At 44.1% G+C, this 13,268-nt stretch overlaps 1 protein-coding gene across 1 annotated transcript in view; it reads right to left on the bottom strand.

Annotated features, from left to right (window-relative positions):
* Positions 1 to 11,705, bottom strand: part of grk1a (G protein-coupled receptor kinase 1 a) — a 36,705-nt gene extending 25,000 nt beyond the window's left edge. Inside the window, exon 1 of the mRNA XM_043700241.1 lies at positions 10,757 to 11,705. Within this exon, the coding sequence (XP_043556176.1) occupies positions 10,757 to 11,461 (705 nt within the window). The 5' untranslated portion in view covers positions 11,462 to 11,705. The remainder of the gene's footprint in view (positions 1 to 10,756) is intronic.
* Positions 11,706 to 13,268: the final 1,563 nt, after the last annotated feature.

Below are 13,268 nucleotides of genomic sequence, written 5' to 3' on the forward strand. Positions count from 1 at the left end.
TTATATGGGGCATGGATAGGATAAATAGACAAAGTCTTTTCCCTGGGGTCGGAGAGTCCAGAACTAGAGGGCATAGGGCATAGAGGGCAGAACTAGAGGGGAAAGATATAAAAGAGACCTAAGGGGCAACCTTTTCATGCAGAGGATGGTACGTGTATGGAATGAGCTGCCAGAGAAAGTGGTGGAGGCTGGTAAAATTGCAACACTTAAGAAGCATTTGGATGGGTATATGAATAGGAAGGATTTGGAGGGATATGGGCCGGGTGCTGGCAGGTGGGACTAGAATGGGTTGGGATATCTGGTCGGCATGGAATGGTTTGACCGAAGGGTCTGTTTCCATGCTGAACATCTCTATGACTCTATGACTCCATCACATCCAACCAACATCATACCCAAAAATCCTGGGATTCTGCCAGTCTGGTACAAATTTAAAGGATATCTCATTGCAACCGGACAGCAACTTAGAAAATGTGTGGGTGATGCTGGGGGCGGGGAATGGCAGAGAGTTAGTCAAATGATTGACCTCTCTTGGCCTCAGTGGTACTGGAGAGACAAGGAAGGGGCTCCTAAAAGAGAATTTCTGAGGACGGAAGCTAAATTTGAGAAATTTATGGGGGATAAACTCATGGATACAGCCATAATTTAGTTGCCATATAGATTAGGAGAGTGAATGCATAGTTGACAGACTGGTGCAGGAATGAAGCGCATCAGTCAAGGGAAATAGGAACCTGTACTGGGACAAAAGGAGTAATACCACTGGGACAAGCTCCATGCGAATTGAGTAGGATAATGTCTCATTGGAAAATAGGAACTGGTGATTTTACAGAGGTTTATAAAATCATAAGGGATGTGTAGGTTAGGTGCATTAGTCAGGGGTAAATGTAGAGTAAATAGGGTAGGGGAATAGATCTGGGTGGGATACTCTTCAGAGCGTCGGTGTGGACTTGTTGGGCCAAAAAGGCCTGTTTCCACACTGTCGGAATTCAATAATTCTATGTATAGATAAGGTGAACAGCAGGTATCTTTTCCAGGGTCAGGGATATCAAGACTAGAGGATATATTTTAAAGGTGAAAAGAGAATGATTTAAAAAAGACACAAGGGCAACTCTTTCACAGAGAGAATGGTTTGTGTGCGGAATGGACAAAGGAAGTTACAGATGGTATAGTTGCAATGTTTACAAGCCATTTGGATAAGTACATGAATAAGAAAGGCTTGGAGAGATGTGAGGATTGGAAGATTATATCAGAAGGATCACTGAATCCTTAGAGTATGGAAGCAGGCCACAAGTCCACACTTATCCTCCAAAGAGCATCCCACCCAGACCCACCCTTGCCACCCCATGTGGACTCAATGGGCCAAATGGCTTGTTTCCAAACTATAGGGAATTCCATGATTCTATGAAGCTCTGGTCCATGCTGGGGTCAACTCATAGCTGGGGCTTGGTCTGGGGGCTGTGGGAGGCTGCTGGAGCAGAGGGAATGTTCACAGTGAATGGGTGGGGATGTGCTGAGCTGAGGATTGGGGGGAAATCCATTTTGTGGAGGTGGAGGGAGAAGGTTAGAGAAGTTTGTCTGCAGGAGACTTCAATCGGGGAGGACTGTTCTCCTGAAATTTTGTTATTCATTCTCAAGATGACTGCATCGCTGGCTAGGCAAGCATTTATTATCCATCCCGAATTGCCCAGAGGGCAGTTAAGAGCCAACCACATTGCTGTGAATCCAGGGTCACATGTAGGCCAGACCAGGTAAGGATGGCAGTTTTCCTTCTCTCAAGGACATTAATGAACCAGATGGGTTTTCTCTCTCTGACTATCATTTCATGGTCCTCATTAGACTCTTAATTCCAGATTTTTTTCTTGAATTCAAATTCCACCATCTGTCATGGTAAAATTCGAGCCCAGGTCCCCGCAATATTACCTAGGTCTCTGGATTAATCCCCTAATAACAATACCACTAAGCCATCACCTCCACTTAATTTGGATTAGGGGGAGGTGATATATTTTGATCAGCAGAATAAGAATGTTACCTTCTCTTTGAAATTAAAAGAGGCTGAATAGTGTATGAAAGCTATACTTTCACAAACAAGGAGAAGTAATTGTAATTGAAAGGCAGATATATCAACCATTTCTTAGATCACACTTGAAATATTGTACACAGTTTTCATCATCATGGAGACAGTGAGTGGGTGATCTCTAAAATAATGGATTCACAAGGATTGTACGTAGGGAGCCTTATCAGGAAAGCTTGAACAGGCAGGGGTTGTTATTCATGAGAATAGATAAGGGCAAGGAGAGGCCTCTAATAGATTTAGTATTTTTTTCCAACCATCTGGTCACACTTGCCTCGACTGAATTTTATCCACATATCCCATCAGCTTGTCCAAATCCACTTGTCTATTGCTATCTACCTCGTTGTTTATCTTCATTAACAGCAAATTTTAAAATGTGCTGTGTCACTCACAAGCTGAAATTATGAATACATACTGAAAAACAATATTGGTCCCAGAACTGAACTGTAGGAAACTTTACTACGCACCTTTTCCAATCAATGACACAACCTTAGTCAATCTTGTATCCATAGTCCAATTGCCTACTTTATCAAGGAGACTTCAAATTTGCAAAGAGTTTTCTTATGTGACGGTTTATCAAAACATATTTAAAGGCTCATATATTCAGAAAGAAAATCTGCACTCCCCACATCCATCCTCCCAGTTGCTTCTTCAAAGATCTCATTCCAGTTACTTAAACCACTGTTCCCTGGACAGATCAGTTCAGGTCCTTTACTGTTAGCCTCTGCTTATGGCTGTCACTTTAAAACAGAAGTAAGGAGACTTTTTTTTTAAATTCTCTCTGTCAAAGAGCAACGAGTTTATAGAAGAGCAAATTAGAATCCCTACTGTGTAGAAACAGGCCCTTTGGCCCAACAAGTCCACACCAACCCTCTGAAGAATTTCCCACACAGACCTATTCCCCTACATTTACCCTGACTCATGCACCTATCCATACAACCCTGAACACTATGGGCAATATGACCATATGTTTAGGGATGGCACAGTGGCTCAATGGTTAGCACTGCAGCCTTCCAGCACCAGGAACCTGGGTTTGATTCCAGCCTTGGGTGACTGTCTCTGTTGAGTTTGCACATTCTCCCCCTGTCTGCGTGGGTTTACTCTAGATGCTCCAGTTACCTTCCATAATTTTCATGCAGGTCAGGTGGATTGACCATGCTAAATTGCCTGTAGTGTTCAGTGCATTAGTCAGGGGAAATGTAGAGAAATAAGGCAATGGGTCTGGGTAGGGTGACTCTTCAGAGGGTCGGTGTGGACTTGCTGGGCGGAAGGGCCTGTAGGGATTCTAAGAGCAATGGAGGCAGGTTCTTTGATAAAGTGAGTCAAAAGGTATCAAGAAAATTTTCAGTAAAGTATTGCTAAGACTCCAATCAGATCGGTCATGATCTTATCAAATGGTGGAGCAAGTTTGAGGGGCCGAATGGCCTACCCCTGCTCATGGTTTGCCTGTTTGAATGTAAGTAAAAGCTTCCCCATTGCCAAGAGTAAACTGACAAGCCAAGGATATCTTTCTTGAACAAAAGGTTAACGTTTGCAATTCACCAGTCCTGTATCGAGGGAGGATTGGAAGATTATGCTAAAAAAAATCATAGAATCCCTACAGAGTGGAAGCAGGCCATTCAGCCCATTGGATCCACACTAACCCTCTGAAGAGCATCCTACCCAGACCCACCCCACCCTATCCTATCCCTGCAGGCTGGGGAATGAGATACCCCAGGATTCAGCAAGCCAGTGAACCTAGCATCAGTGGTAGAGAAGCTATTGGAAAACAACATCGGAGTGACAGAATTTACGTCCAATTGGAGAGGCAAGAATTAAACAAGGAGAGTCACCATGGCTTTGTAAAGGGGAAACTATGTCTAACAGATTTGATTGGATTTTTCAAAGAGTAATTAGTGTGTCGATGACGGTGGCACAGTTGACATAATCTAGAAGCCCTACAATGTGGTAACAGGTCTTTTGGCCCAACGAGTCCACACTGACCCGCTGAAGAGTAACCCTCCCAGGCCCATTCCCTTATCCTATTACTCTACATTTATTCTTGACTAATGCGGTGGCACAGTGGTTAGCACTGCTGCCTCACAGCGCTAGAGACCCGGGTTCAATTCCTGCCTCAGGCGACTGACTGTGTGGAGTTTACACGTTCTCCCCGTGTCTGTGTGGGTGTGCTCCGGTTTCCTCCCACAGTCCAAAGATGTGCAGGTCAGGTGAATTGGCCATGCTAAATTGCCCGTAGTGTAAGGTAAGGGGTAAATGTAGGGGTATGGGTGGGTTGCGCTTCGGCGGGGCGGTGTGGACTTGTTGGGCCTAAGGGCCTGTTTCCACACTGTAAGTAATCTAATCTAGTCTAATCTAATCTAGACGCGCCCCACCTACACATCCCTGAACATTATGGGCAATTTAGCATGGCCAATTCACCTAATCTGCACATCCTTGGATTGTGAGAAGAAACAGGAGCACCCGGAGGAAACCCACACAGCCACGGGGAGAATGTGCATACTCCACAAAGGTGGTTGCCCGAGGCTGGAATCAAACCCTGGTCCCTGGCGCTGTAAGGCAGCAGTGCTAACCACTAAGCCACCGGGCTGCACTGCATGAACGTCTGTGAGGGTTTTGATAAGATCTGTCATGGCAGACTGGTTAAGAAGCTAAGAACCCAAGGGATCCAGAGCAATTTGGCAAATTGGATCCAAAATCGGCTTAGTGGCAGGAAGCAGAGGGTGATGTTCGACAAATGTCTTTGCAACTAAGACCACTGTGTCTAGTAGTGTACCAAAGGGGTTGGTGCTAGTGCTTTGCTATTTGTTGTGTATATTAATGATCTAGATATGAATGTAGAGACATAATCAGTATGTTCCCAGAGGACCTGAAAATTGATGGTGTGTCAAATACCAAGGGGGAAACCCTGAGACCACAGGTCGATATAGATGGGCTGAACAGTAGCAAATGTTAATCCTGAAAAACGTAAGGTAAAAATTGAATGATAGGACCCTGGTAGATACAGAAGGTCATAAGGACCTTGGTGAGCATGTCTATATATCCCAGAAGGCAGCAGGATAAGTAGGCATCTGGGTAAAGGCATTGAATACAAGAATGAGGTTATGATGGAGCTGTATATAATATTAGTTCGGTCACAGCTGGAGTGCTGTGTGCAGCTTGGTCATCACACCACAGGAAGGATGTGATTGCATTAGAGTGGGTGCAGAGGAGATAAAGGATGTTGCCTGGGATGGAGTACTTCAGACCGAGGTTGCTGCCTTTAGAGCAGAGAAGATCGACGAGGATATGATTGAGGTGTACAGCTGTATAAACAGGGTAGTTAGGGAGAAACTTTTTCCCTGAGTGGAGGGATAAATAACCAGGGGCAGAGTTTTAAGGTAAGGAGCAAGAGGTTTAGAAAGGAATTGAAGAAAAATTGAAGAAGCAAGGTTAGATCTCATGGAGTACAGGGAGAACTAGCCATTTGGATACAGAACTAGCTCAAAGGTAGGAGACAGAGGGTGGTGGTGGAGGGTTTTTTTTCAGACTGGAGGCCTGTGACCAGTGGAGTGTCACAAGGATCGGTGCTAGGTCCACTGCTTTTCGTCATTTATATAAATGATTTGATTGTGTGCATAAGAGGTACAGTTAGTAAGTTTGCAGATGACATCAAAATTGGAGGTGTAGTGGATAACGAGGAAGATTACCTCAGATTACAATGGAATCTTGATCAGATGGGCCAATGGGCTGAGGAGTGGCAGATGGAGTTTAATTTAGATAAATGTGAAGTGCTGCATTTTGGGAAAGCAAATCAGAGCAGGATTTATACACTTAATGGTAAGGTCCTAGGGAGTGTTGCTGAACAAAGAGACCTTAAAGTGCAAGCTCACAGTTCCTTGAAAGTGGAGTCGCAGGTAGATAGGACGGTGAAGAAGACGTTTGGTATGCTTTCCTTTATTGGTCAGAGTACTGAGTACAAGAGTTGGGAGGTCATGTTGCAGCTGTACAGGACATTGGTTAAGACACTGTTGGAATATTGCGTGCAGTTTTGGTCTCCTTCCTATCGGAAAGATGTCTGTACAGGACATTGGTTAGGCCACTGTTGGAATATTGTGTGCAATTCTGGTCTCCCTCCTTTTGGAAGGATATTGTGAAATTTGAAATAGTTCAGAAAAGATTTACAAGAATGTTGCCAGGGTTGGAGGATTTGAGATATAGGGAGAGGCTGAACAGGCTGGGCTGTTATCCCTACAGCGTCGGAGGCGGCGGTTGATGTTATAGAGGCTTATAAAATCATGAGGGGCATGGATAGGGTAAACATTCAAGGTCTTTTCCCTGGATGGCGGAGTCCAGAACTAGAGTTCAGTATGACAGGGGAAATATGTAAAAGAGACCTAAGGGGCAACATTTTACACAGAGGATGGTGTGTGTATGGAATGAGCTGCCAGAGGAAGTTGCAATTACAGCATTTAAAAGGCATCTGGATGAGTATATGAATAGGAAGGGTTTGGAGGGATATGGGCCAGGTGCTGGCAAATGGGACTAGATTGGGTTGGGATATCTGGTCAGCATGGACGGATTGGACCGAAGATTCTGTTTCTGTGCTGTTTATCTCTATGACTCTATGACTCTATTTTGTCACCCAGAGGTGATGGGAACCTGGAACTCGCTGCCTGCAGGGTGGTGGAGGAACACTCAAAGTATTTTTAAGTTGAGAAGGGTAAGATAGAAAAGCGACCAAAAGGGCAACTTTCCCATGCAGAGGGTGGTGCATGTATGGAATGAGCTGACGGAGGAAGTCATGGAGGCTGGTCCAATTACAACATTTGAAAGGCATCTAGATGCATGCATGAATTAGAAGGGGTTTAGAGGAATATGGGCCAAGTGGTGAGAAATGGGACTAGATTAATTTAGGATATCTGGTTAGCATGGATAAGTTGGACTGAAGGGTCCATTTCCGTGCTGTACATCTCTATGACTCTATTTAAAAATAATTAGTGAACAATTAAAAGATCATAGCATGCAAGATGATGGGCCAAGTGCTGGAAAATGGGATTACAATGATGGAAGTTTGTTGGTTAATGTGGACATGATGGGCTAAAGGGCTTCTTTCTGTTGCTGTAAAACTCCATGATTCTGCCAATGTCAGTTGTTGTAAAAAGCCACCTGGTTCACCAGTGTCTTATAGGGAAATACATCTCCCTTCCTTATCCAGTCTGGCCCACATGTGACTCCAGAATCTAGCAACTTGTTTGATTCTTAGCAGTTCTCTGAAATGTCTGATCAAACCTCACATCCACATCAAATCTGTACAAACTCTGATAAAAGGAGTCCACCCGGGGTGGAGCATCTGGACATCAACCAAAACAACAGAATGTCACAACTGGGTGAGCTGTCTCACAGACTAGTGACATCATCATACTCATGGAGTCATGCCCTACACATTTTCCTGTTCATCCACCCGTTACTCTTGATGTGGTCTCCCCTACATCAAGGAGACATGACACCAACTCACAGGGTGTTTTAGGGAACAACTCTGGGACACAAGCACCAAGTAACCCCACCGTCCTGTGGCCGACCACTTCAACAGCCCCTCCCACTTACCTAAAGATGTGCAAGTCCTGGGCCTCCTTCACTGCCAAATAAAAGCCACCCGATGCCTGGAGGAAGGATGCCTCAAATTCTACCTTGGGTCCCTTCAACCACATGGCATCAACATCGACTTCTCTAGTTTCCAAATCTCCCCTTCCCCCACCTCATCGCAGATCCAACCCTCCAACCCAGCACTGCCCTCTTGACCTGTCCTACTTATCCACCTTCCTTCCCACCTATCCTCTCCACCCTCCCCACCCTCCTTGGAGGCTACCTGACCTGCTGTGCTTTTCTAGCACCACACTCTTTGACTCTGACTCTCCAGCATCTGCAGTCCTCATTTTCTCCCAGACACCCCCATCACTATCTCTGGATATGTCCTATCCCACTGGCAGAGGTAGCAGCACAATAGTATACAGTTGGGAGGGAGTTGGCCGCGGAGTCCTCAACATTGGCTTCAGGTTAAACACGGACAAGGGGACCTCCTGCTGGTTACCACACACTGTCCTCCCTCAGCTGATGAATTGGTTCTCCTCCGTGTTGAACAACTAATGGAGGAATACTGAGAATGACAAGGGCTCAAAATGTACTCTGGGGGGGGATTTCAATGTTCACCATCAAGAGTGTCTCGGCAGCTGTACTACTGATCAAGCTGGTTGAGTCCTAAAGGACATAGTTGTTAGACTGGGTCTGCGGGAGGAGGTGAGGGAAGCAACAAAAGGAAAATATTAACACGACCTCATCCTTACCAATCTGCATCTGTCCATGACAGTATCAGTAAGAATGGCCAACCCAGTGTACTTGTGAGACAAAGTCCCACCTTCACATTGAGAATAACCTCCATCGTGTTTTGTGGCATACTGTGCTAAATGGGACAGACTTCAAACAGATCTAGCAACTCAAGACTGTGGTGCTGTGGGCCATAAACAGCAGCAGAACTGTACTCCAGCACAATCTGTAACCTCATGACCTGGCACATCCTCCACTCAACCATTACCATCAGGCCAGAGAATCAACCATGGTTCAGCAGAGAGTGCAGGAGGGCATGTCAAGAACAACACCAGGCATACCTGAAAAGGCAGTGTCAACCTGGTGAAGCCACCAAACTGGACTACTTGCATGCCCAACAGCATAAACAACAAGTGCTAGACAGAGCTAAGCGATCCCACAATCAACAGATAAGATCTAAGCTCTACAGCCGTGCCATATCCAGTCATGAATGGTGGTGGATAGATGAAATAACTCACTGGGGGTGAAGGCTGTATGAATATCCCCATCCTTAATAATGGAAGAGGCCAACACATCAGTGCAAAAGATAGTGCTGAAACACTTTCAATAATCTTCAGCCAGACGTGCAACTGGATGATCTAACTTCACCTCCTCCAGTGGTTCCCAGCATCACAGATACCAGTCTTCAGCCAATTCCATTCATTGCACATGATATAAAAAAACAGTTGGGGCCACTGGATGCTGCAAAGCTATTGTGCCTAACAACTTCCTGATTGCCGCATCTCCCTATTTATTTCCATTGATTGGTGCTCAAGGACACCCATATCCCTTTGTACATCCACATTTTTCAATGTTTCACCATCTAAATAATAATAGAACGGTACGCAATATTCCAGAAGTGGCCGAACTGAAGTTCTCTACATCCGCAACATGCCTTGCCAATTTTCATATTCCATGCCCAGACGGATGGAGACAAGCGTGCCATACATCTTCTTAATGACCAATTCCACTCATGTGTTGCCACTTTCAGGAAATTGTGGACCTGTACACCTAGATTCGTTTGTACGTTGATGAAACTAAGGATCCTACAACTCATTGTCTATTCCCCCCCATATTAGATTTTTCAAAAGTGCACTTGTCTGGATTAAATTTAATCTACCTTTTCTCCACCCAAGTCTCCAGCCTCTCTATATCTTGTTGCCATACTCTGACAAATCGCCTCACCGTCCGTAATTCCCTCATCGCAAATGTACTAATCAGCCCATCTACATTCTCCTCCAAATCAAAACAACAGGGCCCCCCAGCACCGATACCTGTGGATCACCACGGGTTACAGATTGCCGGTAAGAAAAACACCCTTCCATCACCGCTCGCTAACTTCTACAACCAAGCCAGTTTTGCATTCATCTTATCAGCTCATCATGGATTCTGTATGGCCTCACCTTCTGCATCAACCCAGCATGAGGCACCTTGTCAAAGAAATTGCTAAAGTCCTGTAGATAACATCTACTGCCCAGCCCTCACCAACCCTCTTTGCCTCTTCCTCAAAAACCACAATCAAGTTTGACAAACACAACCTTCCCCGCACAAAGACATGCTGCCAATCGCCAATGAGTCCATATTTTTCCAAATATGAGGAAATCACCCATTCAACTCATTATTCTGTTCCATTGTTTAAATAGATCAGAGCCTAGTCTGTTTCTCAACTCCTTTACTCCTGAATAATGCAGCCTGACCAAAAAAACCTACCGTTCGCAATTGACGGCGCTTTTCCACAGAATGAATGGGATTACTCTCACCCTCCTTTAAGGGAAAAGTGTTTCCTGACAACCTTCCTCAACTTGAGTCAAATTTCAAAGTCACGCCCCATGTTCTGACCTCCTCCATGCCTCCTCCCCCACCAGCGGGAAGTCCTTCTGTCCCTGTTCAACCTTGGGAATATTTGGCTGCTTCTACTCCCACTTTATCTCATGGTTTGTGTACGGTTTTCATTCTACTGTCTCTGTGATCCCTTCACTACATTGGTGCTGCGTCATTCTAACAATTAACTAGTGACATCTTGCCCCCTCCCCAAAATATGTGTTCTTTCATTAATTAATTTTAGAATAGCTTGCTTAATTTCAATCACTGAATGTGACTGGTACTTGGTGCATTGTGTATGAAGTGACTGTGGTCTGAAGGAATCAGGATCTGTGGTTATTGTTAAGACCCTCTTGCCAGTTAATCTGTTCCGAGGTCAGGTTCATAGGAAGGTTATTGAAATGATCCTTTCAGCAGCTTATTCTGGCCTTTTATCCAATTACTGTAACCCACATCCTGCAAATGACTGGCACTTATTGAATGTCATTTAACACAGCAATTTTCCCGCTTCAGTCTATTTGATCTTACTTGGTTTCCTTTTCTCTTCTTCAGTCTCTTCTTGTTCAGCTTTTTGCAAGCGTATAGTTTCCCTGTGGCTTTCATCTGACAAGCAGACACCTCGCCAAACCCTCCCTTCCCCAAGACCCGAAACTCCAGGAACCAGTCCTCCCCAATGGGCTGAGCCTCCAGCCATTTCCACTGCAGGAACCTCATAAAATACATGCTCTCTTTGTAGAGCTCAAAGGGACTGTCATCCCTTAAGAATTTCATGGTGGCCTCTTTGCATTCCCTGAAGAGGTCCTCCCTGACATTCTCACAGTCTTCCTTCACTCTCAAGATGCTCTTTTCTTCTAAATAAGTGCAGAAGAGCTCAGCCCCTGACTCCAAGAACTTGCTGATAATATTTCGAGCTTTCTCGAGACGGTCTTCATCTTCCGCTGTGTCGTAGACTTCAATAGCCTTCCAGAGTTCATTGGCCGGTCTGTATTCTGCCACTGAGTCCAAGTACTGCTGGAATAGCTTCTTCCCAATGGGCTGTTTGACACAGATGCTCTCAAAGGCCAGGTCGATCTTCTCCTTCAGCGTTTCACTTTGGGTGATGTGAGGGAGCTTGAGCTTGGCTCGATATTTCTTATCCCTCGTCATCTGTAGGTTGGCAGATCCATCAAAACTGCCCCGAGCGGAGATATAGGCAGAGTTGGCCACCACCGTCTGCAGACTCCCCAAATCCATCCTGATGTCTTTGGTTGCTAATTCACTTCAGCCAAAGCAAAATCATGTGAGAGACAGAGAGCGAGAGAGGGCTCAAAAAACGCAGAGCCGGATTCCAATGTTTTGGGCCCTACAACATGTTCAGCAACTGAACAAACAAAAGGAGCTGAGGATAGCCACTCAGTGTCTGTGTTGCTGACATGACTGACCGAGCTGAGTGCCAAAGAACAGAGCGTCTTACACTTTCTCAGATCCCTTTATCTTAATCCTATCCAATGCTTGTCCATCTTTATTATAGAGGGCGAATAGCAGCAACTGAAATAATCCTGAGTCAACATCTTAAATAAAGATCTGATCCACTTACAAGTAATTCCCACATCAAGTAATTCATCTCTTCCGCTGACACTTCTGTGTGTTTCCTTTTATATCTGTCGCTGTCTAATATTATAACTGTGTCACACTAATTATCTATCACTATTATAACTGTCAACCTCTAATACACACTAATTCTATGTCTTTCTCTCACATTATAACTGGCACTCTCTAATATTGTAACTGTGTCACACTGATAGTATGGCTATTGTGCTCTAATATTATACTGTAACCATCACTCTATAATACTATAACTGTCAGTCTCAAATATTAAAACTGCGTCACATTAATATTATAGCTATTACTCACGAGCATTGTAACTGTCACCCTCTAATACTATACTTGTGTCACTCTGTTATAGATGCATCACTGTTTAATATTATAATTATCTGTCAGTCTCATAATGTAATGGTGTCACACTCTGTTATAATATCACACTCTAGTGTTATAATTGCAACAATCTCAAATGTTATTCCTGAATCCCTCTTTAATATTATAGTGGCATCACTCTCAACATTATAACTGTATCACTCTGTAATGTGTTAATAGTGTCACTCTTTAATGTTAAAATGGTATTGCTCTCAAATTTATTTGTGCATCATTCTGTCATATTGTAATTGTATCACTCTTTAATGTTATCCCTTTAGCACTCTCAAATATCTTCCCTGTATTATTCTCTAATATTTTTAGCCCATCACTCCTCAGTAGTACAATTGTTTCATTCTTAAATGCTATTCCCTGTATTAATGTTATGATTGCATCACTTTCTAATATAAGATACTCTCATATTGTAATGTATCACTCTCAATTATTATCCCTGTATCACCTTCCAATGTTATAACCATTATTCTCTAATATTATTATTGCATCACTCTCTAATATTGTAAAGGAATATCTCTCTAATGTTATCTTTGCAGCAGTCTCTCATATGGCAGTCAGTCTAATCTTACTTCCCACACCCTTTAATATCCCATCCAGTCTAATCCCACTTTTCCCCTCATTCCCCACACCCTTTAATATCCCACCCACTCTAATTCCAATCTCCCACTCACTCCTCGCATCTTTTAATATCCCACCCAGTCTAATCCCACTCTCCTTTTCAATTTGGACACCCTTTAATATCCACCCAATCTAATGGACGTTAAGCTCACCAGTCTGTAGTTCCAAGGCAGTTCCCTGCAGCCTTTCTTAAATAATGGCACAACATCAGCCAACCTCCAATCTTTGGGCACTTCACCAGTGATTGCTGATATTACAAATGTCTCGGCTAGAGGTCCTGCAAGATCCTCCCTACCCTCCCACAAAGTCCTGGGACACACCTCAAGAGGTTCCAGAGATTTATTTACCTTAATGTAGTTTAAGACTTCCTGCACCTCTTCTACTGTAATGTGGACTCTCTTCAAGACATCACTGTCTATTTCCTCAAGTTTCCTCCCATCCATGCGTTTATTGATGA

The sequence above is a fragment of the Chiloscyllium plagiosum genome, chromosome 12 (assembly GCF_004010195.1).
Source record: "Chiloscyllium plagiosum isolate BGI_BamShark_2017 chromosome 12, ASM401019v2, whole genome shotgun sequence".
Classification (NCBI taxonomy): domain Eukaryota; kingdom Metazoa; phylum Chordata; class Chondrichthyes; order Orectolobiformes; family Hemiscylliidae; genus Chiloscyllium; species Chiloscyllium plagiosum.